Source organism: Thermobia domestica, chromosome 8 (genome assembly GCF_964235325.1).
Source record: "Thermobia domestica chromosome 8, izTheDome1.hap1.1, whole genome shotgun sequence".
Lineage (NCBI taxonomy): Eukaryota > Metazoa > Arthropoda > Insecta > Zygentoma > Lepismatidae > Thermobia > Thermobia domestica.
In genome coordinates this window covers 18,628,918-18,656,190 of record NC_137461.1, presented here as the reverse complement: position 1 = coordinate 18,656,190, position 27,273 = coordinate 18,628,918, and the positions used below count along the sequence as shown (strand labels likewise).

Below are 27,273 nucleotides of genomic sequence, written 5' to 3'. Positions count from 1 at the left end.
TTCCTGCTACTAGTCAGGGAGATTTCAAGCTTTCGAAAGCATAAGTGCCGTTGTGTAACAGTGTGGACATTTTTATCATAATTTTTCGTCATCACATCATTGCAGTATCAAACATGTTATTTCAAAAACAATTTTCTACTCATCCTTTAACCTTTCATTTGGAACAGACAGTAATTGACGGAATAATAAAAACAAAAATTCATGTGGAAAGAAAGTTCTATTAACATTTGATTCAACAGTGAAAGAAACGTAGATATTGTAAAATATTTTACAAGACATTATTGAGTATGTACTTTTTATAATAGCTGAGGTCATAATGAAAGGAAAATTGTTATATTTGAATAAACAGAGGAAGGATGTAAATATTGTAAAATCTTCTTCAATACGTTATTTGTTTTTTATTATTTTACTCGAGATTTCTTCATAGTTTGTTATTAAAATACTTGCCAACATATCCTCATTTTATTGTCCTAACAAACCAATGTATGTTGATAGTAAAGTAGTTTAGATAGACCAAGCTCCTTGACCTAAAGAATTTCATGTCACCTCCACCCCACCCCCATCCCCCGTTACGAAATCCTGGCTAAACGAGCCAATATATGTTCCAGTAAAATAGTTTAGAATAGATCGAGCCCCTGGTGTGATGACCACAATATTTCATGTCACGGATCCCCTCTTCACGAAATCCTGGCTACGTGCCTGATAAGTTTGGGATTTGCATCAAGAGTCAAGGGTGGTACCTCTAGAAATAAGAGTAATATGTATATAATTATTACACCTAGTACACTAAACAGTCAAGAAATGTACATACTCAATGCGTTATCTTCTAATGGCACTATATTTCATTGCAGCCCCACGGATATGTAGTGTACAAGAAGTGAGTTGTATATGGGATAATGTGAAGAAAATTATGAAAGAAGTAGAAGAAGGTAAGAATATTTAGAATCTAAATCTATTTCTATAATAGCCTTAAAATCATGCAAGAGCAAATCTACGAATTGAAAAAAAAAATAGCAACGATATTGCATATGAAACTATGCGGTATAAAGTGTACCTAGGCTTGCGAACTCCATGATATTCGTTCCTGGGAAATATATTTAGGTTACTAAAACCTCATTATTAACTAAGCTAAGGGCAGACTTATCACCTCAGTATACTGTTTATTTTTACGAGGTCTTAATATATTATGGTTATTTCTTAGTCTTCTTTCAATACTGCGTCTAAGTAAGATATAGACCAATAGCATTCCGTGGAACCTTAACCACAGAGAATCCCACTGGAGATCAAAGCCGGGACTCCCGCACAGAGAAATGAGAAGGCTAATCATCCAGTCAAAAGGAGCTTTGTTCCGTATATTAATTATTCTTCTCCAAAATATTAATTAGACATAAGACATGTGTCTGTTACGAGAATACAACAATACTTAACGGCGTACATTTTACAGGCTATGTATAAACAATGGCGGTTCTCTCTCTCTCTCTCTCTCTCTCTCTCTCTCTATTTCTATACATACATACATACATACATACATACATATATATATATATATATATATATATATATATATATATATATATATATATATATATATATATATCCCGGAACACCGTGTATATTTTAACATAGTAAATTTTTATTTTTCCATAATGTTTTGTTCAAGGGGGTTGAAACCGTAACCCTTCCTGCGTACGCCACTATTAATAGTGTAAGACTATAGGTAGAGACGAAAGTTTTTCGTTAATGCGATATGTGCGAAACGTTACAAAAAAAAATGCGTATATGTTTCTGGAAACCTCAAACTTTTCGTTCCAGAGCCAGAAATTACGTTTATGTTATCGCGAATTTTGCGAAATTTGGCATTACTTGTGATAAATGCGAATGAAAACGAAAAAGTGGAATGGAATTCTTGTTAATTATTGCTAATAATAATTAAAAGGCACATTTCCAATATTATTTAACTTAAAAACGTGACATTTACGAAAAAGATCTGCGAGTTATTTGATCCAGAAACTGTTTCACTTTATAAAGATGTAGACATCAACAAAACTGAACTATTGTTCAAATCCTTGACTGTGTTTTGTGGTGAAGATATTCGTGATCTGTTGGTTGCTTACCGTGAATTTTAAAGCAAGGTTAGTGAAGTTCTCAAGAGTGAGGATAAGGAAGTTGACATCATATCATTGTTAAACAGTTTAAAAGCAGTGTTGAATTCAGACATTTTCACCCGGGGGGGAATGTCAACTCCTCGGGGGGAGAGTTGTTTTTCTGTATTTTTGCAAGAAAACAGCATATTTAACAATTCAATTCACATCCACATCTTACCTAATATTGAGACTAATTGCTGATGAATATTCAATGTGAGATTATAATTTAAAAAAAAAAAAAAAAACAATCTAATTTTATCTAAAACATTAAATAAAGACTGGCAAAAATATTTTACACTAAACTTTAACTGTTATTTACGGTATCTATTTTTGTTATTATTTCCTATATTCAGTAGTTACTGTTTGTTACTAATGTAGAAGTTTTTAAAAAGATTTAAATTAACTCAAATATTTTTGTCCTAAAACAAACATACATAGGAATATCTTAACAAAAAGTTATCATTCTTTCTCACACTTCTGATTTTAAATCAAGCATATTAGCCTTGGTTTCTTCACTGCATACACATCAATAGTTTAGTTTACGTAATCTTCAGTAGATTAGTACCGTGTCGTGGAAAATCAGCGCTTGGCGCGAAAGTATACAACGGCACCCCCGTATATATGAGTGAGGTCGACAGAGCAGCCGGGAAAGGTGAGAAAATTTTAAAAAGTAAACCCTGCTTTTCCTTGATTTTGAGCACTTTTCATTACTTGTTTCCTTTCACTTTATATAGGTGCACATGTCCACATGTGTTTCATTCCTCTGTTTTTCTTTCCTGTTCTTTTCTTTTCTTTTTCCCTCCCGAATTTTGCGCCTCTTACTTAGGCTCCAGGGGCCGTCACCTCGCTTGCCCCTCCCCCATGGCACGGCACTCTGCAGCATCTTCATCACCTTCAATAGCAATCTTTCACTTATATACTACTATTATATTGATAAATCTATATAAATCTCTAACCCAGGAGAGATAACTTCCTCCCTGATCCCTCTAAATAACGCCCTCTGAATCTCACCCTTTAACTGAATTATTTTTAATTAAAGAAAGGTGTGTTTACTTTAACAATCGTAAAACACATTTACGTCTATTACTTCCGATGTGAGAAATGGGATTTAGGCGCCCTATTTCAAATAATGCAAGAACTGTACATTTTCAAGAACTGAAGTCTGCTGAATCAGAGATCATATGGAATGATCGAAAGATCCTCCCTATCTTTCCTTTCCTATCTCAATCTGTGCTAGTGCTACCTACTTATATATAATATAGGGCGAGAGTATAGTACCTACTAAAATACAAACCCTTCTTCAATAGTTAACAATTTCATGTTCTGCCAAACTCGGTCATAGCGTTAAGAAATACAGGTTTTATTGACTATTTTGGTATTCTATCTTAGATGATACATGTTTAATATTTATATAGAATGGGTCTGCGTCATTCATATGTATATTGAGAGATCGGATTTCGTCTGCACGTGCACAGAAAGAAAGCAAATAATTGGGTGAAGTAATTTCTACATTTTGTGACTGAAATTTTTTGAGTTTCTCCGGGGGGGATGAATTTTCTTCGGGGGGAGATTCCCCCCGGGCTACCCCCTGAATTCAACCCTGTTTAAAAGTTAACCACAGGTGTTTTGCTGTCAACTCGTTAAGTTCAATATGTTTGCCAGTCTCGAGTGTTGATGCCGAGAGATTCTTTTCCAAATATAATATGATTGTTACTGACAGGAAAACAAACTTAAAAGAAGAACTGGTAATGTCTTGCTGCATTTTATCCTTTAACTAAGGATAAGGTTAGAGAAAGTGTTTAAAATTTTGCATTAATTTCAATATTTCGCTCAATGCATTAGCTAGAATGTGCACCTAATCAAGGTATATCCTGATTTTTGTATTAAATACACCTTACTACCAAAAATATACTGTTTACAAGTGCAATATTAGAAAAAAACTTGTGCTACATTAAAAAAAAAACAAATGTGAAAATTGTGATAATTAATGCTACAAAATATCAAAATTGTTGCGAAAACGTTTCGTCTCTAACTATAGGTTTCTGTAAAGTAGTGACTCCATGTAAGACTTTGCATTGTTGTTACCGTTTGTGGTATTGACTGGTATAGTCTGTCTCAAAAGTAATTTCAACAAATTGGTTCATTAAATTCTAAAATTTCGAGACACATTCTGTATAACTGCGCGACATACCAGTTAGGAACCAGTGCTATAAGCTAAGGGGATAAAAAAAAAAACTTAATATATACTAAAACATGTATAATACTTTTATTTTTACCGATCTGATTTCCCTCAAGAGCTATCAATGGAGACAAGACAAAACTCGAAGAATAGAAACATATATACTTTTTCTAATTGAAACTGCATTTTCACGATGCATTTCGAGACCAGACAACCATGGACAACACTACGGAAAATTACGATATTTATGTTCTGACAATCATAATAGAGGTATGACGGTTCAATGATAAAGCTCTCACATCACACATTGTAGAAAGTCACATAAAGAACTCCACAAACAAAGCATGGTTGATGTGCATATTTTTTTCGCCCTCGACCCTAGTCATAGGAACTAAATACACGTTTCTGATTGGTTGCAGTTTGCGATTGTCCAAACCTTCTGGTATATGTATTGTGTATTATAGTAATAGAACAAAATTGTCACTTTGTTGAAACTGAAGAAGAAGAAAATTTAAGAAGCAGCTAAGATTAAATTTATATCATGGGGGTCAAGGTCAAACAAAACAAGTTCTGCGGGGGGCATCTAACCCGTCCCTACTACTATTACTACTACAGATTGTCCAATATACTATTCAACCCGGAGTTTGGGATAGTAGAACGATTAAACCGCAAGCGGTACACAAATAATGGTTATATGAAAATGAAGCCTTGTTCATGCTTTTAAACTAGAAAGCAACGATTGAAGTACACCAAGAACCACACAGTGTAGCCAGATGTAATTGAAGGTGTAAATCAATTATTTTACAAATCACGTAAATTGACCCGTAACTCATACGTATGGATGTTCTGTCGTTAAGTTTCAGTTTGTATAGTTCTGGTAGCTTGGAAACATGCTGCGGAAAAAAAGAATTTTTCATTTCCACCGATAACCAATCGGATGAGGCCTCTGTAATGGGTAACTAGGGAAATCGTAGTTTTCATAAATTAACATTCTGCATTGGCAACACTGCTGATGTTTCAGTTCATCAAGAGGTGTGTTAAGGATCCGTTTACATTAAGCAATTCATGAAAACAATGAAAAAGAAACCTTGAAATTGTCATGATAAAACTTTTACTTACATGTATCCGGCAACACTGCTATTCATTTCTACGGGACTGCTTAAAGCAAGAGGTATACAAGAACAATCCTTGAACTATACAAGACCTGAAATCATACATTCACGGTGGCACTGAGAACATTAACACTTCTATTCTTCGTAAAGTTGCTACCAACATGGTGAAACGTGTGAATCTGTGCTTGAATCACAATGTGGGACATTTCCAGCATCCGCTGTAGAACTGACAATTCACTTCGTGATGAATAGCAGTGTTGCAGGGTGCATGTAAGTAAAAGTTTTATTAGGATAATTTCAAAGTTTCTTCTTCATTGTTTTCAGAAATTGCATAATGTAGACAGATCCTTAACACACCTTTTGATGCACTTAAATATCAACAGTGTTGCCAATGCAGAATGTTAATTTGTGAAAACTACAATTTTCCTAGTTACCCATTTCAGAGGCCTCATCCGATTGGTTATCGGTGGAAATGAAAAAATATTCTTTCCGCAGCATTGTTTCCAAGCTACCGCAACTATACAAACTGAAAATTAACGACAGAAGAGCCATACGTATGAGTTATGAGTCAATTTGCGTGGTTTGTAACAAAATTGATTTACACCTTCAGTTACATCAGGATACACTGTGTAATTCCTAGTGCACTTCAATCGTTGCTTCCTAATTTAAAAATATATGCATGAACAAGGCTTCATTTTGGTATAACAATTCTTTGTGTACCGCTTCCAGTTCAAAGGTTCTACTATCCCAAACTCCGGGCTGCATAGTATATTGGACACCCTGTACTACTATTACAACTACTACCTATACTATGGATTCGTATAGCAAAACTGCACGTGTAACGTGAGTAAATCACTTTTTTGAGTATTATTTTCGTGTTATTTTAATGAGAAAAGTGTTGTGAAAATATTTTTAAAAAATCCCTTAAATCAGGTTTGAACCCACGCCAAAAGCGATTATTATTACTATGAGGTTGCGCTACACGGTCGGTCACGAGGACCGACAGCAGCAGACATTTGATTTCTGCTACATTTAGGCTTCGTGGCGAGAAACGGATAACTTCAACCAATCAGAACCAAGTATTTAGCTCCTATGGCTAGGGTTGAGCGTGATAAAAAATAATATGCGGTTGATATTCTGCCAGTTTAGACCTTTTTTTTTCCGAACTTGGAAGATTAATTTTAGTGTGAATAGCTTCATGAACCACACTAAACGAATGCTTGTTGTTAAGCTTACCCTTAAACAAAGGGAAAGTATGTACTTTAAGGCATAGAGCGTTTACTATACATGAAAATGAAAATTAATGAATACATAATGTGCAATAATTTACCTGATAAAGCAGACCTCAGAAAAATACTTGAACGGGTCTGCGATTAATCAATACATAATGTGCAATAATTTACCTGATAAAGCAGACCTCAGAAAAATACTTGAACGGGTCTACGATTAATCAATACATAATGTGCAATAATTTACCTGATAAAGCAGACCTCAGAAAAATACTTGAACGGGTCTACGATTAATCAATACATAATGTGCAATAATTTACCTGATAAGGCAGACCTCAGAAAAATACTTGAACGGGTCTGAGATTAATCAATACATAATGTGCAATAATTTACCTGATAAAGCAGACCTCAGAAAAATACTTGAACGGGTCTGCGATTAATCAATACATAATGTGCAATAATTTACCTGATAAGGCAGACCTCAGAAAAATACTTGAACGGGTCTGAGATTAATCAATACATAATGTGCAATAATTTACCTGATAAAGCAGACCTCAGAAAAATACTTGAACGGGTCTGCGATTAATCAATACATAATGTGCAATAATTTACCTGATAAGGCAGACCTCAGAAAAATACTTGAACGGGTCTGCGATTAATCAATACATAATGTGCAATAATTTACCTGATAAGGCAGACCTCAGAAAAATACTTGAACGGGTCTGCGATTAATCAATACATAATGTGCAATAATTTACCTGATAAGGCAGACCTCAGAAAAATACTTGAACGGGTCTGCGATTAATCAATACATAATGTGCAATAATTTACCTGATAAGGCAGACCTCAGAAAAATACTTGAACGGGTCTGCGATTAATCAATACATAATGTGCAATAATTTACCTGATAAGGCAGACCTCAGAAAAATACTTGAACGGGTCTGCGATTAATCAATACATAATGTGCAATAATTTACCTGATAAGGCAGACCTCAGAAAAATACTTGAACGGGTCTGCGCGCTGGTTCTTTTCGCCCTGTCAGAGTGTGGCCGAGTTAATCCGTACTGTCGGGTTATCGAGTACAAGCATTGCTGTGTAAGATACCAATAATCTTATATTCACATTCTGTATGTATTTGATAACAAAAATAAATAAAATATATCTGTTTATAAATGTGTACATTTTCTCTCCATTTTTATATAGCTGTAACTTCAACGAGGTGCCTTGGCAATTGTAAGGAATACATCTATATTCAAGACGTTACTTACGAAAGGTTAACCGCTCATTCTATCGATGCTTTAAGGAGGTGGTTTAAGGAGGAGAAGATTGTTGAAAGTTTAAAGAACACGTAAGAATTTCACTATATTTATCATTTATGTAGAGCTTGTAAACTTGAACACGTATAGATCCGCTCTTACGTACTTACGTCACAGTATTACCTAAATGATAAGAGCTCTGAATATTGATGAATCCAGGATGTTCCGGAGGAAAATATACGTAGATGGAAAGTTTTAGATTCCCAAACTATGCTGTGAATAAAATGGGAAGTTTATAGGACGGCTCATTCTGTTCATCTGTCTGTCTGGTGACAGTTGGTATCAGGGTAAAAGTGTAAGTTATCAAGAATCGGTTTTCGAACTCGATTCAGTGTCTCAAAAATAGATTTCGGATTCTTTGTTAACTTTCTATTCAAATCCGATGTAATAGAAATGGATCAGTTTCAGTGTTAATCTTGCTCGTCGTAGAGCAAGAATGGTTAATAGATATTGAGAAAAGGTTTTCTGCTATCGATTCAGCGTCTAAATGATGGATTCTATTTCTATCCTCATTCTCTACTTTAACCGAAAGTAGTAGAAATGTGTTAAAATAATTCAAAGAATAGATACAATCTGCTACATAACACCGTATTCTAAAATTGCCTTGATAAGGTACTAGATAGAGTAATATAGGACTTGGGATTTGGTTTTCTCCCACGACCTATTATTATAAAATTTGTGTTATGTACAATATAACACAAAGCCGCTATAAGTTGGTCCTAAGACTAATACAAAATTCACTAAATAGTTCGGGTAAACTGTGTGTCCCTAGACCCAGGCAGCCAAGGGAGGGATTCTCACAAAGCTCCAGGCAAGCTGAGTGGAGGTAGTTTAGGATTTTCAGTGCTCAAGGCAAGCAAAGAGAGGCTGGTGTCCCGCAGAGCCCTAGGAAAGCTAAGTGGTTGCGGTTAGGATCTACCATAGCTTCAAGCACCCTAAGAGAATGGTTGAGTTCCTACAAAGCTCCAGGCAAGCTAGGTGGACAGGAGGCATCAGAGCTCCAGGCAAGCTAGGTGGACAGGAGGCATCAGAGCTCCAGGCAAGCTAGGTGGACAGGAGGCATCAGAGCTCCAGGCAAGCTAGGTGGACAGAAGGCATCAGAGCTCCAGGCAAGCTAGGTGGACAGGACGCATCAGAGCTAAAGGCAAGCTAGGTGGACAGGAGGCATCTGAGCTAAAGGCAAGCTAGGTGGCAGGAGGCATCAGAGCTCCAGGGAAGCTATATGGACAGGAGGCATCAGAGCTCCAGGCAAGCTAGGTGGGCAGAAGGCATCCGAGCTCCAGGTAAGCTAGATGGGCAGGAGACATCAGAGCTCCAGGCAAGCTAGGTGGACAGGAGGCATCAGAGCTCCAGGGAAGCTATATGGACAGGAGGCATCAGAGCTCCAGGCAAGGTAGGTGGGCAGAAGGCATCAGAGCTCCAGGCAAGCTAGATGGACAGGAGGCATAAGAGCTCCAGGCAAGCTAGGTGGACAGGAGGCATCAGAGCTCCAGGCAAGCTAAGTGGACAGGAGGCATCAGAGCTCCAGGCAAGCTAGGTGGACCGGAGGCATCAGAGCTCCAGTCAAGCTAGGTGGACAGGAGGCATCAGAGCTTCAGGCAAGCTAGGAGGCTTGGGTTAGGTTAGATCGATCCAAACTCCAGGCAAGCTAAGAGAGGGTAATTGACCACCTGAAACTGATGTCGATGGAGACGTTACATGGAGTTCTATACCTTCTTCTGAGCAGCGGTGGAGCTGGTGTTCCCGTCCTGTCATATGACGAGGACGACGATATCTGTCGATGACGAGGATACCTGTCGTTTGCTTCTTGTACTAATTGTAATATAAAAGCACGTGTAGTATAAAAGCCTCGCATCTTAGGGGAGAGATATAAAAACGATCGAATATGACGGATAGTAGTGTCGAATCCATAGTTATCGGGGTCGCTGAGATGGACAGTGACAATTCTGATGAAGCTTAAGCCCAAATTCAGCCCACAATAGTAGTATTTAATTTTTATTTATATAGATTACTTATTTTCTCATTTTTCATTATGTTTTCTTTGCTTCTATCGATTTGAGAGCGCGCCAGTAATAGTAAAGAATAACTGACCCGGCGAACCTGTTAATTGACGCTAGTAATAATATAAATTACAATAGTGTAAACCTAAGTTTCTATAACGTAGTGGCTCTAGTACTGTGTACTGTTATAGCCGCTGGAGGCGTCGACTGATACAGTGTCAATCCAATAACTAACTGTTTCATATTACTTTTGCTATCCTAAATAACTTAACTTAGAACTACAAATCACTGAGTAAAGCAAAGTTTATTTAAAAATAATAACTTTGTAACACTTTCGCCAACTAACGGAACATATTGCACGGGGAAAAATGCATAATCCAGTCGGCATGTAAGTGCTGTTTTTACCAGGTTACGCGCGTCACCACATTAAGTAATGTTGTTTCATCCGTAGTACGATCTACACCACCGTCCAGCGAAAATTTTGTTTTGTGGAACCACCATTTCAAATATAGAATTAACGCCATACCCATTCCGACGGTGGTAACTTACGTATATAATATTGTTACCATCTTCCTATGACTGTCCCCTCTTGGTCCTTTCCAAATCTGTGACTCCCTACCTTACGAGAGTAATAAGACGTCATATCATTCTGTGAGAAGGAAAAATGTTTTAACACGACGCCGAACTCCAGACTTGACATGGTCTTCCCACCTTCTGTGCTTTTATACATGAAATTACATTACTTAAGGAGCGCACCCGCGTAAATACAATGTATCCACAAGGAAATCGTAGTTCTTTTTTTCTCAGTGTGGCTCAGTGTGGCAGACACTGTGAAAACAGGAAGGAATTACATCTAAATATAACAGAATCCGAGAAAACCGTTATGTTTAGAAGTAAATTGATCTAGGAATTAATTCGTGCGGTTGGTACGCACACATTGAAGCTGTAGTACAAACACAAAATACATAAATACCTTAAGAAAAATATTGTCCATCGCTAGCCACCACTTTCGCCCATCTGTCAGGCAATGTACGGATTCCGTGGCGAAAGAAGTCCTCATCCTTGGAAGCGATCCAGTCAGAGACCCATGTTTCGATATCTTCTGAAGAAGTAAACCGCTGTCCAATCAAATCGTTGTTCATGCAATCGAACAAGTAGTAGTCCGAAGGAGCAACGTCTGGTGAATACGGCGGGTGGGGTAAAACTTCCCATCCGACATTTTCTAAATAGGTTTTGACCGGTTTTGCGACATGTGGGCGAGCGTTATCATGTTGAACAATAAGTTTATCATGTCTGTTCTCCCATTCTGGTCGTGTTCTGGCCAGAGCTTGCTTCAAACGCATTAATTGTCGTCGATAACGTTCTCCATTCATAGTTTCACCCGGTTGCAGCACCTCATAGTACACCACACCTTTCATATCCCACCGTATGCACAGCATAACCTTTGCACAGTGAATATCTCGTTTTGGTTGTGATGGATCTGGTTCACCTGGTTTCACCCAGGCCTTTTTTCGTTTAGGGTTCTCGTAATGGATCCACTTCTCATCACCCGTAATAATTCGATGCAGAAACCCCTTTCTGCTCTGTCGTTGAAGCAGCAATTCGCAAATGGTTTTTCGTCTTTCAACGTCTCTGTCTTTCAATTCATGTGGAACCCAATGTGACATCTTTTGAATCATTCCCATGGCTTTCAAGCGTTTGGAGACTGTTGTTTGATCAACGCCTAATGCTGCTGCAAGTTGTTCCTGCGTTTGACACGAATCCTGCTCGAGCAATGCTGTCAATTCTTCGTCTTGAAATTTTTTTGGCTGTCCAGCTCGCTCTTGGTCTGCCAAGCCGAAATCACCACTTCTAAACCGTGCAAACCACTTCTGACACGTTCGCTCAGCTAGAGCATGGTCACCATACACTTCCACCAAAATACGATGACTTTCAGTCGCACTTTTCTGCATGTTAAAGTAATGCAGCAGGACACCCCGCAAAAACACTTTATCAGGCACAAATTGCGCCATGTTCACTTAACTACAAACTGGTGTTGTTGACGCTTTAATCCACTGCCCTATACTACGAACGATACGCGATGACAGGGGTTTGCAACACATGTGTGGATACACGGAACTGTGGGACGCTCCGTTCGTTGCGCCATCTCTTGTCCACCCGCACGAATTAATTCCTAGACCAAATAACTCCTTATTTATACAGTGCCTGATGAATCCAATATGTTCAGTTGTTTGGCGAAACTGTTACACTGTTATTATCTTTAAATAAACGCTACTTTCTACAGTGATTTGTATTTCTAGTTTATGATATAGTGTATTTCAACATTGCTTTTGATGAATTATTAAATGCTTAATGTTTTTAAATGCTAAAATTTTGTAACACATCGATTGGAAACCACTGGCTTCAACTAAAGCGGCTCGTATAGGAACAGTTATTTAAATTTACATTGCACTAATATTTCCATGTCTTTTACAATACAGGATCAGCTTTCACATCAATCTGCATTGTTTTGTTTTCCTTTTGTTATTCTTCCAGGTCCAGCATTTCTGCGCTCTTAGTTTACTTACCAAATGAACCGTACAAAGTGCTTATTCAGCATCCAGAAACAGCTCTTGAATGGATCAGTGAGTATTTGTACTTAGGGTGTGTGTAACGTATTAGAACATATTCCTATGTCATTTCCTTTCCGTCAAAACCTAAGGGAAATTTTAATTTTACAGCTATATCTAATACCTACTTTTGTCTGCAAAGAGTATGAACTTCCAAGTATTATGTCAGATTCTCGAAACACACAGATGACATTCCGATTGCCGGACAATACCAGATTTCATCCAATAATTGCAGGAGAAAATGAAGAAGGTCTAGACAAGAGGAGGCGAAAATGTTTACTGCAGCATCCACCATGAAGTTCGCTGTGAAAGAGGATCTTCCCTATAACCTACAAGAGGCGAAAAGGCGAACTCTTTACAGAAAATGCTCAAGCAAACCGCCTGATCAAGACAAAGAAACTCCTTAACAAACTGAAACATTCCGTCAAACCAGGAACAATGTGGCTCTTCTCTGATATAAAAAAGTGTTAGGACCATGTACACATCTTCGGAACTACAGATGGTTTGCCAAAAATCAATCGGATGTCCATCGTGTCAGGAACACTAAATTACCCCAAAATGTGATAATTTCGGTGTGTCTCCAGGAGGGTGATGTTATGCCACCACACGCCTTTGAATAGGAACTAAGGCTCAATTCGAATGACTTTGTGAAGTTGCTGAATACCATGGTCAAAGCATTAGGTATGTTGGCCCTATATGTGGTAGCAAGATTCAACTCTCTGCCATGCTGCTGGGAAAACTCAGAACTAGTCACAAAATTTTTACGTTTTTTACCAGTCCCAATCTGTGACACCCTAACTCTCCTGATCGTAATCCTATAGATTATTATGTGTGAGGTGGTTGAGCAAGTAACCAAATGTACTTCCTCTAACACCAAGACCCAGCTGATCGACAGGATCTGGATGCGTTTGAGGCTCTTCTTCGGGAGACCGTGCATGTTGCATGTTGCATATGTCAAACTCCAATACGTCTCGAGACAATTGTGAATACTGAGGGTGACATTTTTTTAGTGATTTCTCTTTCCATTGTTGTCATCTTTGTCACCATTCCATTTTCCAATGGAGTACGAGCAAAATCTCTCAGGCAAAACATCGAAGCCTAAAATCCAACAGACCAAAAAATGTGTTGTCAAAACCTTGCCTAGCCGAAAGTTCGCACATCAAATCTCGCGGGATCAAAACTCGCAGATCCAAATCTTACCAGTACAAAACCTCAGCAGCACGAAACATGTAAGAGTTTCTGGGGCCATAATAATAATATGAAGAAAAACAAGGAAGACTTAGGTAACATAAGATCACAAATTCTTATTTCAGACATTACAAGCGTTAAAAACTTGGCGGGTTGAAAGTGAACAGATAAATAATTTAGAACAAACCGAAATTAGAAAAATCTTATCCATTGAATCTAATTAACTCAGTGGCCTATGGAACCTGGAGGTTCAATTGCCTCATTCACAGAAGCTCTCCACTGAATTCTATCCTTAGCCAACTAGATCCTGTTTCTACTTTGTATTCCTATTTATGCGAGATTCATCTTAATATTATCCTCACATCTGCGCCTGGGTCTTCCTAACGGCCATTTTCCAATTGAATTTCCAGTAAAAACTTTGAAAGCGTTCCTACTTTCTTCGATTCTGGCTACATCACCAATCCACTTGAGCCTCCTAGACTTGAAGACCCTAACAGTGTTTACAAAAATGAAATGAAAACTTTTAAGTTTTACGTCCCACGATTATGCCTGCTAGGCTAAAGCAGACGATGTTGATGAGAAATGAAAGAAATGGTTGAATGGAGAAAGTGAGAGGAAACTGGAGAACCCCGATAGAACCCAAGTACACGGTGTTTAACCACCATAAACTCTCTTGGCGCGAGCTGGGATCAAAACAAGGATCAGAGTTGAATATTTGATAAACGGTATAAATTATACAGTTCCTCGTCCTGAAGTTTCCGCCATTCCCCATTCTCGTTCCTCTTGGGTCCGAATATTCGTCTCAGAATGTTATTATCAATTGTACTTTCAGTCTGAGAGTAAGCGACCATGTTTCTCAACCATACAGAATAACAGGCATTGTTATCGTTTTATGTATTTTAAGCTTCAAATTCCTCGACAGAATTCGCGATAAAATATTTTGAACTGAATAATAACTGAACTAAATGAATTCCCTGCTTTCAGTCGACATTTTGTGGATATGGTTTTGATCTGTTAATATTTGAAAGTATCCACTTATATTGTCAACGTAAATAGCGGCAATTCAAAATATTACATCTCATCAATGTAACCAATCTGCCATGGAAATAGCTCAATCAGAAAAGTAAATTTTGCATTTAAAAAAAAAATGATCTGATGATAGGAACCGATGTGATTTATATTTAATGGTAGCTAAATGACAAATCACTATGAATTTTGACTTCATTTGAAGAGAGTTTATGCATGGAAAATTTATGTAAATTGTGTAAGGAAAAAACCCTAAATTCAAATTGCTATCACAGATATAAATAAATACACAAGAAGCTATGTACTCTACAATTATTTTATAGTATTTTGTAATAAAATATTTTAAGTATAAGCATCCCCCCTCATAATAGCCTTAAGATCATAACAAAGCCTCTCTCATGTTTACAAAAAAAAAAAAAAGAAAGAAAGAAAGAAAAAAGAAAGAAAGAAAAGAAAGTTAGCAACCCTAGGAAGGGTTTATGACGCGAAGTGACATTGAAATGTTATGGTTCAAGAATGTACCCAATCAAACATTTACACCACAAAGCAATTCACTTTTATTTTTACTTACTTTATTTATTCTATTTTATCATTATTAATATTACGAAGCCTATCCAGAAAGTAAAATTTCTACTCGTCCCATAGCTAGGAAACCGAATATTACGCGAAGCGACTGCGTGCACTTGAGAGAGTAAGGTCCTAGCATGGCACATGCACTAGCGGAACTTCCCTAGTGCTCTCAGTAGCGTCATGGCAGTGGTTGAAGATGGACGTTCCTATTCCAGCTCCCGCCGCGTGTGAAGTGCGAGCAGTGATAAAGTTTTTGAATGTACAAGGCATAGCACCAATCGAAATCCATAGTTAGCTGTGCCAAGTCTATGGGCCTAATGTCATGAGCGAGCAGTTCTAGCAGATTTCCCACTCCTTATTGCACACCATTGTCACGGAGCGTCTGTTGTTCAAGAAATTGTGTGCCGGGTGGGTGCCGAAGCAACTGACTCCGGAACACAAAGCAAAATGCATCTGGTCAGCATTGACATTTTAAAAGCGATACAGCAGATAATAGATTTCAATTGGCATTTTGCCCTGTGCATTCAAAAATTTTATCACTGCTCGCACTTCACACACGACGAGAGCTGAAATAAGAACGTTCATCTTCAATCACTGTCACGACGCTGCTAAGAGCACAAGGAAAGTTCCACTGGCGCATGCGCCATGCTAGGAACTTCCTCTCTCACGTGCACGCACTCGCTTCGCGCAACATATGGCTTCTTATCTGTGGAACGCATGGGAAAGTTACTTTCTGGATGTGCTTCGTGTATCTTTTGCCAAAAGTGTATAATTTATACAACAAATATGCGGTTTAACCAATGCCATATTGAATGGGAAGGGGAAGTATGGAACTAGAACCATACCATTAAGTAAGTTGCATATATATTTGATCAGGAAAACATAAGAGTGTAGTAGGATGCATAATGAATCAGTAAAATAGTTTTATTAACTTGTTAGTCTTAAATTTGTACGGATTAACTCTTGACAATTACTTGAAGTAAATACGAATTATAACTTCCCATAGATTATAGCTAAATCATCAGACAGAAGTAATGTTGATTTTTTCTTGCAGGTGACGTTGGGGGTCTAATGGGAGTATTCATGGGAGCCAGTCTCATAACAGTAATTGAATTCATCATTTTCTTAGTCACATTTGCCAAAAACCATATATACGTAAGTTCTTGTCATGTATACTTAATATTTATGTGTACAACAATTACGGTTATAAACTCTTGATCAAATATGCGTGAAAAGTATGAGTTTTGTGTTTTATATATGTTATCACAATACTTAATCCCAAAAATGCGGACTAAGAATATTTGTAGTTAGAAAATGCACTATAAGGTTGTTCCTCAAGCACTTTTCGGAAATTTTTGATATGGACATTGATAAGAAACGAAGAAAAAGCTGTATATAACCAGTGGTCAGCAGGTCCCTCAATAGTGTCGCGTAAACTGTGAAGAATGACGTAGCGCTTCAGTCATATGCGCCTGTCTCTGTAGCTATGGTCAGCCATGCACGAAATTGGTATCAATGGAAAGCTAAATTTTTGCAGAAGAAAACTTTATGTCCACACAGAATGCGGGCTACGATCACTGGCAGGACGTCGCAAAATCCAAAGCAGGCTGCAATCTGAAGATGTCACACACATTACGGCATCAGTGGTCGAAGTGAGACGGTATGCGGTGGTATGTTATACCACCTCTGGTCTTTCAGTAATGAGGACATACCGTCTCTGGTTTTTCAATGATCAAGACAATATCTAAATAGCCGGTATGTTGAGTCAAAATCATAATAAAACATATCGCCTCTGCTTTTTTTTTCCACATCGAACACTGCGGCATGGTAGGGCGTACAGACAGGTAAAAAGATCAGTCGCATTTTGTCGGCAGAAGAGAAATATATAGAAATATGTGGTGTCCTTCTGATGAAGAGGAAATGTTAGCCTTATTTGTTATCATAAAAAAAGACAAAAAAAAAAAGCGAAAGTGGGTCCACGAAATAAAGTTACGACAAGAACAATTAGGTGAACATTACAGATTGTGTAGGTAGAGAATTAGATAGATTTTTCAGTTACTTTCGAATGTGCCATGAGTGTTTCGAAACGTTTGAAGTTTGAGATCCAGGCATTCAATCGTCTGGAACTCCATTATGAAAAGTTTGGGATTTCTGATGTTGTTCAGGGCATCAAATAGAACAAATGTACCATTTTCAGCTTTACTTTTTTTTTTTTTTTTTGCAAAATTTGGCCCAAATTCTGTCAAACATGATCAGCCTTATGTATTATGGTCCAGAGTCTCTCAAACTATATATTAAAATGTTAAAAAAGTTTATATGTTTGTGGACGTTTATATTTGGGGCCAATCCTTTCGACAGTGAGTTCTCGGGAACTATAGGCTCTACAAAGATGCCGTTTTCACTCATCGATTGTAAGTTTTGTGTAAATTGTTCAGTTCCAATTAATTATTTTTTTAATATGGTCGTAATTTCTTTATTACATTTTAGGTGTACACTGGAAGTGTTATTTAAAAAAAACATCATATCCTACGAGTTATACATTCCAACACCATAAATTTGTATATGAGGATAGTATATCTCTCAGGCGTTTGTTTCATGGTCAAATGGTAATGAAAAATTAAGAATGATTTTTCTCCAGTCTAAAAGATGCATATTGTTTTAAGTGTTTTGCCCAATGAAGACCATTATAATTAATCGTGTATGTAATGTATTTGCTTATTACACACTGCATGCAGGAAGAAAGAAAACACTGATCATATATGAATTAGAAACTCCAACCGGAAGTAGGTTCAAATCTTGCGAATAGTGCGAGACATTGAAAAAACTTCTTTATGGTAATCCTTGCCGATTTTTTAATTTTTTTTTTTTTTATCAAGACGTCTTTCACTTATGTCTGTAAACGGACATGTACAAATGTGTGAAATCACAAGAAGATTCATGCTCAAATGCAAATGATGCGCTGTGTAGAGAGCCCAGGTTCAGCTAGTTCGATAATTTTCTTTGTGATGATCCACCATTCAATTTACACGTAATTATGATACAAATCTGTACATATTACATAATTTGTTCATGGATAGATAGATAGATACAGATATAGATATCGATATAGATATAGATATAGATATAGATATAGATATAGATATAGATATATATTTAAAAGTCTGACCTAGTATTTTGAATTTTCTAGGGATCTTTCAGAAAGAAAATGAAGAAGAATGCCATCAGTACAATTTCACTCTCAGCAGCTACTTCTACAAAAGGAACACAAACATGTGATGCCATAAAAAATAGAAGACTGAAACTTACACAGAGTACTCAGGAATATATGGAATAGGGTTGAACACTTCAGTCCTTTTTCTTTAAGTATTAATTAATAAAGGAATTTTCAAGTTCTAACGATTAGCTACAATTTTTTTTGTTCTAGTTCATACTTTAACAAGTTTACGTTCGAAAAAAATTAACAGGAAAAAATAAAGAAGGTAAATCCTGAATTACAATAAATACAAATACCTATATAGGTATTATATTACTTCGCATTCACTAAATGACGTATAATCTAGTCAGGACTATATATTGATGGTCGCTCAAGAGATGAGCATACATGACATGTTAATACCTCTTCTAAAATGTTAAGTTCTAATTTTAGTGAATATAAAACAAATAATTATTTGTATTATAATATTTGAAGGTTACTGTATTTGCGCATATCTCATTACGATTTTATGTTGATTCATGTTACTTCATTATATGTTATTGTAAAAATAATATGACTGGTAAATCCAACTGAAATGTTTAAAATGTCACGATTTTCCTTCAAAGACATGGATGTACGGAAATAAATAATACCTGGCTTTTATCGTCGTTTACAATATCACGATTACGTTATGTAATATCAAAGTAGGTTACAGACGTATAAGGCTCAATTGCTTGAAGAACAGCAGTGGTATATGTGTGTACTACCCAAGTTGCCTTCGAAACATTACTACCTGAAGACGTTCTTTGGTTCAGTATATTTGTTGGTGTTAACAATTCCAGTTCACATACTCACCCCCTATAACTCTTAATAAACTGTTCGTTTGTGGGTACGATCTCTCCCCTCGTGAATTTGAAATACTGGTACGCATAGTTAATAATCTACGAAATTCTTTGATAGTTATCATCCTACAATGAACACTAAACTTTTCATAAAATTCAGATTGGCAACGTTTTCAGCGAATTCCAAACAGTTTCACGAAACATTTGGCATTACCATCAAGTATGAATGGAAATCGTCATTTATTGTGAATTTCTGTGAATTATAAACATTATTTTCGGTAGTTTCGGTAATAGTGTATTTTATATGAGTTTATGCAGATGAATATTACATAAGAACGTTTCTGTATATTTGCCAATTTACCAATGATAGAACTTATTATTTACGGATAAAAACATATTATAATTCAAAGTGTGATTGGTAAACTATTAATTTATTCTTCTCCATTGTCTTCGTCTCTAAGTACCTCTGTGAAAATGAACAGATTTCTAAAATGAAACATTGGGAACAGATCAATTTGGCTACATTCTTCTCTCCTTCAAGGTTAAGAGGCATTGTGATTTCTTCTTCTTAAATACAATACAGAGAGGAAATAAATAAATAAATAAATAAAAGCTACAGAAATGGCACATATGTGCCATACATTAGTACTATACATATCCTTTCATGGTACATTGCCTGCTAAATAAATTACTATTACATAATAGTGTGTTCATACAATATTTTTAATAATACGAGGCGCATCCAGAAAGTAACTTTCCCATACCTAGGAAATCATATGTTGCGCGAACCGACTGCATGCACGTGAGAGAGTAAGGTTCTAGCATGGCACATGAGCCAATGGAACTTCTCACTAGCGCTCTCAGTAGCGTCGTGGCAATGGTTGAAGGTGGCCATTTCTATTTCAGTTCCCGCCACGAGTGAAGTATAAGCAGTGATAAAGTTTTTGAATGCACAGGGTATAGCGCCGATTGAAATCCATCGTCAGCTGTGTCAGGTCTATGGGCTTAACGTCATGGGCAAGCAGATGTGTTCCTGGTGTACACAATTTGCAGCAGGACGCCAAAATGTGCATGATGAGCACCGCAGTGGGAGACCAACCGTCATCACAGACGATCTTGTGGACCTTGTTCGGGAACGCAACATGCAGTATCGTCACTTCGCAATAACAGAACTCAGCGGTCAGGAGGAAGCTGCGGAACTCACCGATCAGGAGGAACTCAGCGGTCAGCGGAGGCCGAGATCTATCACACAGATATAGACAAGTTGGTCCCACGGTATGACAAATTTCTGAATTCCGGTGGTGAATATGTTCAAAGATAGCTAAATATACCCTGCATCTGGTACAATAAATGTTTCCATTCAATTGTGTTTTGTATCTGTTCAAGACATTTGGGAAAGTTACTTTATATGTGCCTCGTATTATAATAGTATATTTCTAGTCTTAGAGTAAAATATTACTTGTTAGTTGCTTTATCAAGCAAGAACATTCACTGACCAAGGAGTGTGGTAACACCTACTGTACTATATTAAAAGTTTTAAATATGTGTGATACCACAGTAAGGACAATAAGAAAAGTATTGGGTTGAATTATTGGATAGATATAACATCCCTCTTTAGTATCGAGGCTATACCAGACGGGACCTACTGTTTAAAGTGGGATTCGAATAATTTCTCTCATTTGTATCATAGACAATACCCCACCGGGAACTGAACCCAAGAGAACGAGCAAAGAAATCGCACGTGTTAACTGCTCGGCTAAGGAAAGACACTAAAGAAAAGTTTTGTATGTATTCTTCTCTTTAAATGAAGTATACGTTAGCTTTGCCTTTCCTTCCAAAGAAATGGTATTTCATGAGAAATGACTTAAATTCATAACTTAAAAATTATACCCTTATTGTTAGGCGTTGAAATTGATCCCGAATAAGAGATGAATTGATTTGCCCTTAAACCGACCTTAAAACTTGTTCCGCAATAATATTTCAATTTTGATTAAGTTATGAATACGTTCTCTTTCAGTTTTTTTTTTTTTTCAATCAAGTCTATTACTTTAAATGGAAATCAATCAAGGATTTTTTTCTCTCTGTCTCTCGATATATATTTCGTGCAAAAGTTTCTGTTTATCTATCTTCACTAGAACAGGAATATAACTAATAAGAGGTACCTTATTGATTTATCACACCACTTATAGTTTAAAATCTGAAAAGATTTTTTTATTTGTGATTCATGCATGGAAAACATGTGTAAAATATAAGGTTAGAGTGTTCTGTACACGGATATACGTGCGTTCACTGGTCTGTAAGCTTTTATACCTAAACTTTGTTGTGGTATATTTTATGATAGTTTACTCCGGGCGACAACTAGCCTAGCTGCGTCGTTGTACTTACACTCTATCTCTTTCTCTCTCTCTCTCACTGTTTATATATGTTTCAAAATTATAACAAAAATTAAATATATATGAATTTGAAAATCTCTGGATTTGATTCACTAGTACGCACCAATAATTAAAAACATTTATTTAAAATGTTTTACATTTATTTAAATGTATTACATTTATTGTTATTACATTAATGAGAATGTATTACATTAATTGTATTACATTTACATTTATTACATTAATGAGAATGTATTACATTTATTTAAAAAGAAGATTTTAATTTACAATAAGAAACAAAGTTCGTGCTTGCCATTAATGTTATGCAATGTTTTTTTTTTAAAAAATATATGTACTATAAATTAAAAAAAAAAACTAATCAAAGCTCTAATCATATGTTAATATCTCATATTACAGTTTCGGCAATTTGTGATTGCCTTCATCAGACAATTTGCATAAATCGTAACACAAATTTTTTATTAATATAATCATAATAGTATTTCTGTCAGATTTTGGTATTTACCATCAATTAAAGAAAAATCCAAATCTATTGTGAACAATATAGAAGTGGAACACTATCGAGGACACATAACACTCCTGCCTCCATCAATTGGTAAAGTAACTCCTGTTACAAAAGAAGCATCATCCGAAGCGAGGTACGCAATGCTTTTAGCCACTTCTTCCACTGTGCCAACTCTCCCTAACGCATGAGTCGTTTTGCTGTGCTCCAAGAACTGAAAAAAGAAAGTATAACATATGAGCAGAGCTTAAACTCACGTTGCGTAGTCTACCTCTTCTAAACCGTAATTATCACTGGCAGGTACTCTATCAACTGAGATCCTTAGTTAACCTTTCTCTTTGAAACAGGAATTATGCTACTCTCTTCAACACGTGTACCCAGTGGCGTATTTAGGGGAAGGGGCTTCCGGGCTTAATCCCCCCGAAATCTTACTTACTATAGTAAAGTATATGAAATATCTTGCAGAATTTTCACATTTTCAGGCAAAGTCTTCCCCCCCCCCGAAACAAAATCATAAATACGCCACTGCGAGTACCAATTACAATTTCTTTTCTGTCTTTTTAGTTCTATCACATCAATATTACGACCATTTCTTTAAAACAAAATTTCAGTAAGTTTCTTTTCTATTTTTCTATCTTCAACATCATTCTTTTCTATTATATTAGCAATAAACATCTTCAGCAAAAAAGGAGAAAGTTCTTGTTAAGTAAGTAATTTTCAATCTAAAATGGTGGAATTTATTGAATTGCACTAGGCGTTGGGGCTTCTCACTGGTAAGGTGCTCGTAGATAAATGAAAAAGTTTCTAATTCAGTAGGCTCTTTGAACGGAACATAAGGATACGCAAAAGTGACAAGTAAAATGTAAAATGTTTATATGAGAGAAGCCCGAAACCCGCTTCCCAACAATGGTGTATTGTTGTTATTGTGAGGACCCAAACAAACAGACTACTGAACTAATAACGCTTCTTTTTTTTTTAAAAAAAAAAAAAACAAATAATAACATTGGGCGCCTTATCAGTGTGAAACCAAATAGCTGGTACGATTATAAAAATTCCACCATGTTGTACTGGGAATCATTTATTTCCAACGACTTTGACCTCTCTCCATTTTTTCATATCTTTACTCAGCGGAGTTGGTCTATGGTCCCGGTCTTTTAATACACTCTGTATTATTGTAGTTATTTTCATTTATTTTATTTATTTATTTGATTCAGCGAATATTACTGGTGTAAAAATGTTACTTATTACTTTATTCAGTAGTAACAGTTTAACATGTTCCTGGGATGCTTGCAGAGTGAATGAATCGGGAACAATTAAAACTTAAGACATACGTAACTTACTTGCCAGCTTAAAAGAATCACCTTATTTTTCGTATTCAATTTTAAGGAAAAAGAAAATATTTTCACTGCATATTATAAAGATGATTAGAAGATATAAAGTGATATTTAGCAAGGAATATGTGTGAAGTCACCAATGTTAAACTAAATGTAGAATCACATGTGCGTTTGAGAACACGTGTGCGTCTAGACAAAAGCATACACATTGGAACGATAAATACGGCGATTATATCCAAACTAGTGATGGACATTCTAGTTCGTTTCAGTGAGCCGTTCACTCTGAACTAGTTCGTTCCAAAGACTAATTTCTTTCATTCATTTAGTTCGTTCAGTTTGCCAATGATAACATTCACAAGTACTTGAAGCTATTGGGTGGGTTGGAAAAAGAATTTCTTCATGAACAGAAATGGTCGATGTGCACGCAACTATTTTACGAACGCGAAAGACACTGAACTACACTGCAAAAAATTTATATAGTTTAAATTACCAAATATCAATGTAAAATCATTTGACCTTCATTTTGTAAGTTGGTATACATTCCCTTACATTAAATTACAAAATTTGCTGTGGTTTTTACAAATTTACAGTAAATTTATAAGAAAATATGATATTTTTATTGATAAAAATGTAATTTTACACCATTTCATCTTAGTAATTTTTCTTTATAGCTGTTAATTGATTTACATAGAGATTTGGCAAACAGATTGTCACCAATTTTTGTAAATTTACCTATGAATTTTTTTACAATGTAGTTCAGTTTGCAGGCCGGTAGCCAGCCCATAAATGTAGGGGGGGGGCCCGGCTGAAGTTAGGGGAGGCCTGATCCAACCATATTATGGTTCATCATCATATTATAGCTCATTTACAAGCCTACATTGAAAATTTTAGGGGGTCAGCAAAAATTTAGGGGGGGCGGTCGCCGTAGACCCCCCCTGGTTACGGGCCTGCAAGTTTGCCTTTCATTGACTTTAGCAAGGAACTGGTCAGTAAGTTAACTTGCAAGTTGTTTACGAAGTCATCATTGCCTGTAGGTCCTTTTTTTTTTGATATAAGCAAATGTCTTTCACATATGCTAAATTAGCAATCGAATAAAAGATTAAAGCAACAAACTTGTACCTCACAAGAAAGAATAACACATCTTTTAATATCACCTGATTGAACTCCCATGTGAACTGTTACTTGAAACTCCCTAAAATATAAAACAATTTTGTACGGATTGATTTGTCCTATGACTTTATTACACTACATGTTTTGCTTTTCTAGCATGAAGGAAATATAGTTTGCTTTATTTTTCAAAACTGAAATCCACCAAAAGTGAGTATTATGAGCAAATTATAATTTGTCTGTCTTCAATAAACTGACATTTAACTTGAATTAAAAATAAATCTACTTTGCCTCGTGTCTGTTGTTTCAGTTTATTTGAACCGTTTTCCTTCGTAAAATGTCCCTTGCAGAACCTTCTCATTCAATTTCAAGCAACTGATCTCTTCCAAACAACATTTCGTCGCTGCGCCTCGGAGAACCGTTATGTGACATTTTTGTCGAAAATGAGTTATGTCATGCAAATAAACCAGAAAACTGTCAGGCAGCGTCCCTTATAATGTCAGAAGTTAATATTCAATTGCTTCGCCACAACAATGAAAAAGTATAGATTGAAATTATAGGCTTCTGGTTCTCATCATGTATGCATTGATTAATGCATACAAATTCTCTATGTGCTTCTAAAGGCGCAAAAGGTGCTACGTAAACACAAAAATAGTAATAGCAAGCTACAACAATGTGGAGTACATAACATATGCAGAACCAATTTTATTCCATTTTTAAAGTGTTTCCGTGTATTTGGCAAAATTTTAAGAGTTCGGAACAGTGACGACGCCAGAGGGGGGGCAAGGGGGGCGAGCGCCCCCCTGGTGGTTACTCCTGCCCCCCTGACTGCCATCCAGACTGCCCCCCCAGACTCCTACAATCATAAAATATTCTACATATAGTATTTTATATCAGTATCATAACAAATCTCATTGTCAGATCGTACTATCTATACATTTACTATGTGGCTGATTAGTCCTCAAGCTTTCTTCTTTGAGCGTCTGGGTATGCACGCATATTTCTGTTTTCTAATTTAGCGCCTTTTCCGGTAAATTTTAGTTACAGTTATTTCTTATGAAGTTTAATTATTGTACCTAGTGAACAATAGTAGATTTGGTCGACTTGTTTTCTTCTCATTGGATCAACTTCGATTAGAAACAAAAGAAAGGTAAAACCAATTACATAACGTGTTTGTATTTATCCAGTTTTGAAGTTTTCAGTTTCATATTTTGTTTTATTTAAAGGTTCTATACTTCTATTTCCTGAAACATTATTCTCGGCTTTCAAAATTCGGAGGATGGGCTTATAACAGCTTAATTTGCGACTACCAGAGCTTAATTTTTTTAAGGAAAAAAAGTTGTGTTTTCCCTTCCCCCAAATGATAATAATAATAAATAGCCTATATGGAATTAAATCGATTATTCATTTAGCTCCCAATAAAACGTATTGTCAGAGTGCTGATCTTTAATTAGTAATTGGTATGTACTAGTGCTCCCTTACTTATTTTGTTTCAAAGTACTGACATGACGTCTACCATAGTGACTAGAAATGTACGTGGAGCTGCTGAAAAATTCGTAGCCCAACCCAGGAGTGCACGTGGAATGGTGAAGTTTTACTTCTACACTTCCCCCGAGAGTCAATATACTACCTTGTACAGTGCAGGGGCGGATCCAGGACCGACTTCTGGGGGGGGAGGTGGGTTGTCATAATGCAACTTTTAAGGGCTCCAAACTCTGGGACAGATTTTATTTATATATATAAAGTAAGAAAGTTCGCCCCCCCCCCCTGGATCCGCCCCTGGTACAGTGCTCCAGTATTGCAGAAGTTAAAAAAATCTGGAGACTTCCTCGCACCACTGTTCGTAACAATACCCTTATCAGATCTAAAGTTCAATCAGATATAAGTTTGGGAAATAAATACAGGCCATAGTTAGACGGAGCTAAAAGATGATGATCTAGACATTGAAATCCTAGATTTATGCAATGGTAATTTTGTTCGCAGAGGTTCGATGGACAGGTGTATTCTCTTAGAGGAATACAATTCCTTTCTTTTCATTTCTCCGCGGTGTTGAACTTTGAATTTTTCTTTCAGTTTTGTGAGTAATGTAGAGATTCTGAATTAAATATCTGACCATTGCGGAGGTAGTCTATGAGTACGACTCCATACGTATCCCAGAATAATGTTGCAAACAGTTTGTCAACCTACTTCTGTGTCTTGAAGTTCTTGGGGCGAGGGAGAAATGTATGTTACTACCCCCACTGACTGTTCTTTCGTTTCAGGATCATAGTGATACAACCATATTTCGTACATGGTTACTATTCGTGAGCGAAATGATCAGCATTACATTCAAACTGGAAGAAGACTTCTCTTAAATCCGTCACTCTTTTATTCTCCTGACAGATTTTTTGGGAACCCATTGTGTCAAGAACTTGCGCATACCCAAGCCATTCTGAACTATACTACCGACGCGTTCCAAAGAAATGCCCACAATCTCTGACACAAGTTTTACTGAGACGGTAAAAACTGGGGAAGGGGGTTGCAGCCAGACC

At 36.6% G+C, this 27,273-nt stretch overlaps 2 protein-coding genes across 4 annotated transcripts in view; one reads left to right on the top strand and one right to left on the bottom strand.

Moving 5' to 3' along the window:
- The window catches only part of LOC145691892 (uncharacterized), a 38,757-nt gene extending 19,914 nt beyond the window's left edge, over nucleotides 1–18,843 (top strand). Inside the window, exons 6-10 of the mRNA XM_081767198.1 lie at nucleotides 852–929; nucleotides 7,869–8,013; nucleotides 12,517–12,605; nucleotides 16,429–16,529; nucleotides 18,562–18,843. Of these exons, the coding sequence (XP_081623324.1) occupies nucleotides 852–929; nucleotides 7,869–8,013; nucleotides 12,517–12,605; nucleotides 16,429–16,529; nucleotides 18,562–18,708 (560 nt within the window). The 3' untranslated portion in view covers nucleotides 18,709–18,843. The remainder of the gene's footprint in view (nucleotides 1–851; nucleotides 930–7,868; nucleotides 8,014–12,516; nucleotides 12,606–16,428; nucleotides 16,530–18,561) is intronic.
- A 3,129-nt stretch (nucleotides 18,844–21,972) lies between these two features.
- LOC145692741 (putative oxidoreductase TM_0325) overlaps nucleotides 21,973–27,273 on the bottom strand; it is a 108,458-nt gene continuing 103,157 nt past the window's right edge. For 2 of the 3 annotated variants that reach the window (XM_081768175.1, XM_081768176.1), the window contains exon 7: nucleotides 21,973–22,515. In XM_081768175.1, the coding sequence (XP_081624301.1) occupies nucleotides 22,357–22,515 (159 nt within the window). In that variant the 3' untranslated portion in view covers nucleotides 21,973–22,356. The remainder of the gene's footprint in view (nucleotides 22,516–27,273) is intronic. The other variant, XM_081768174.1, reaches the window with a different exon arrangement.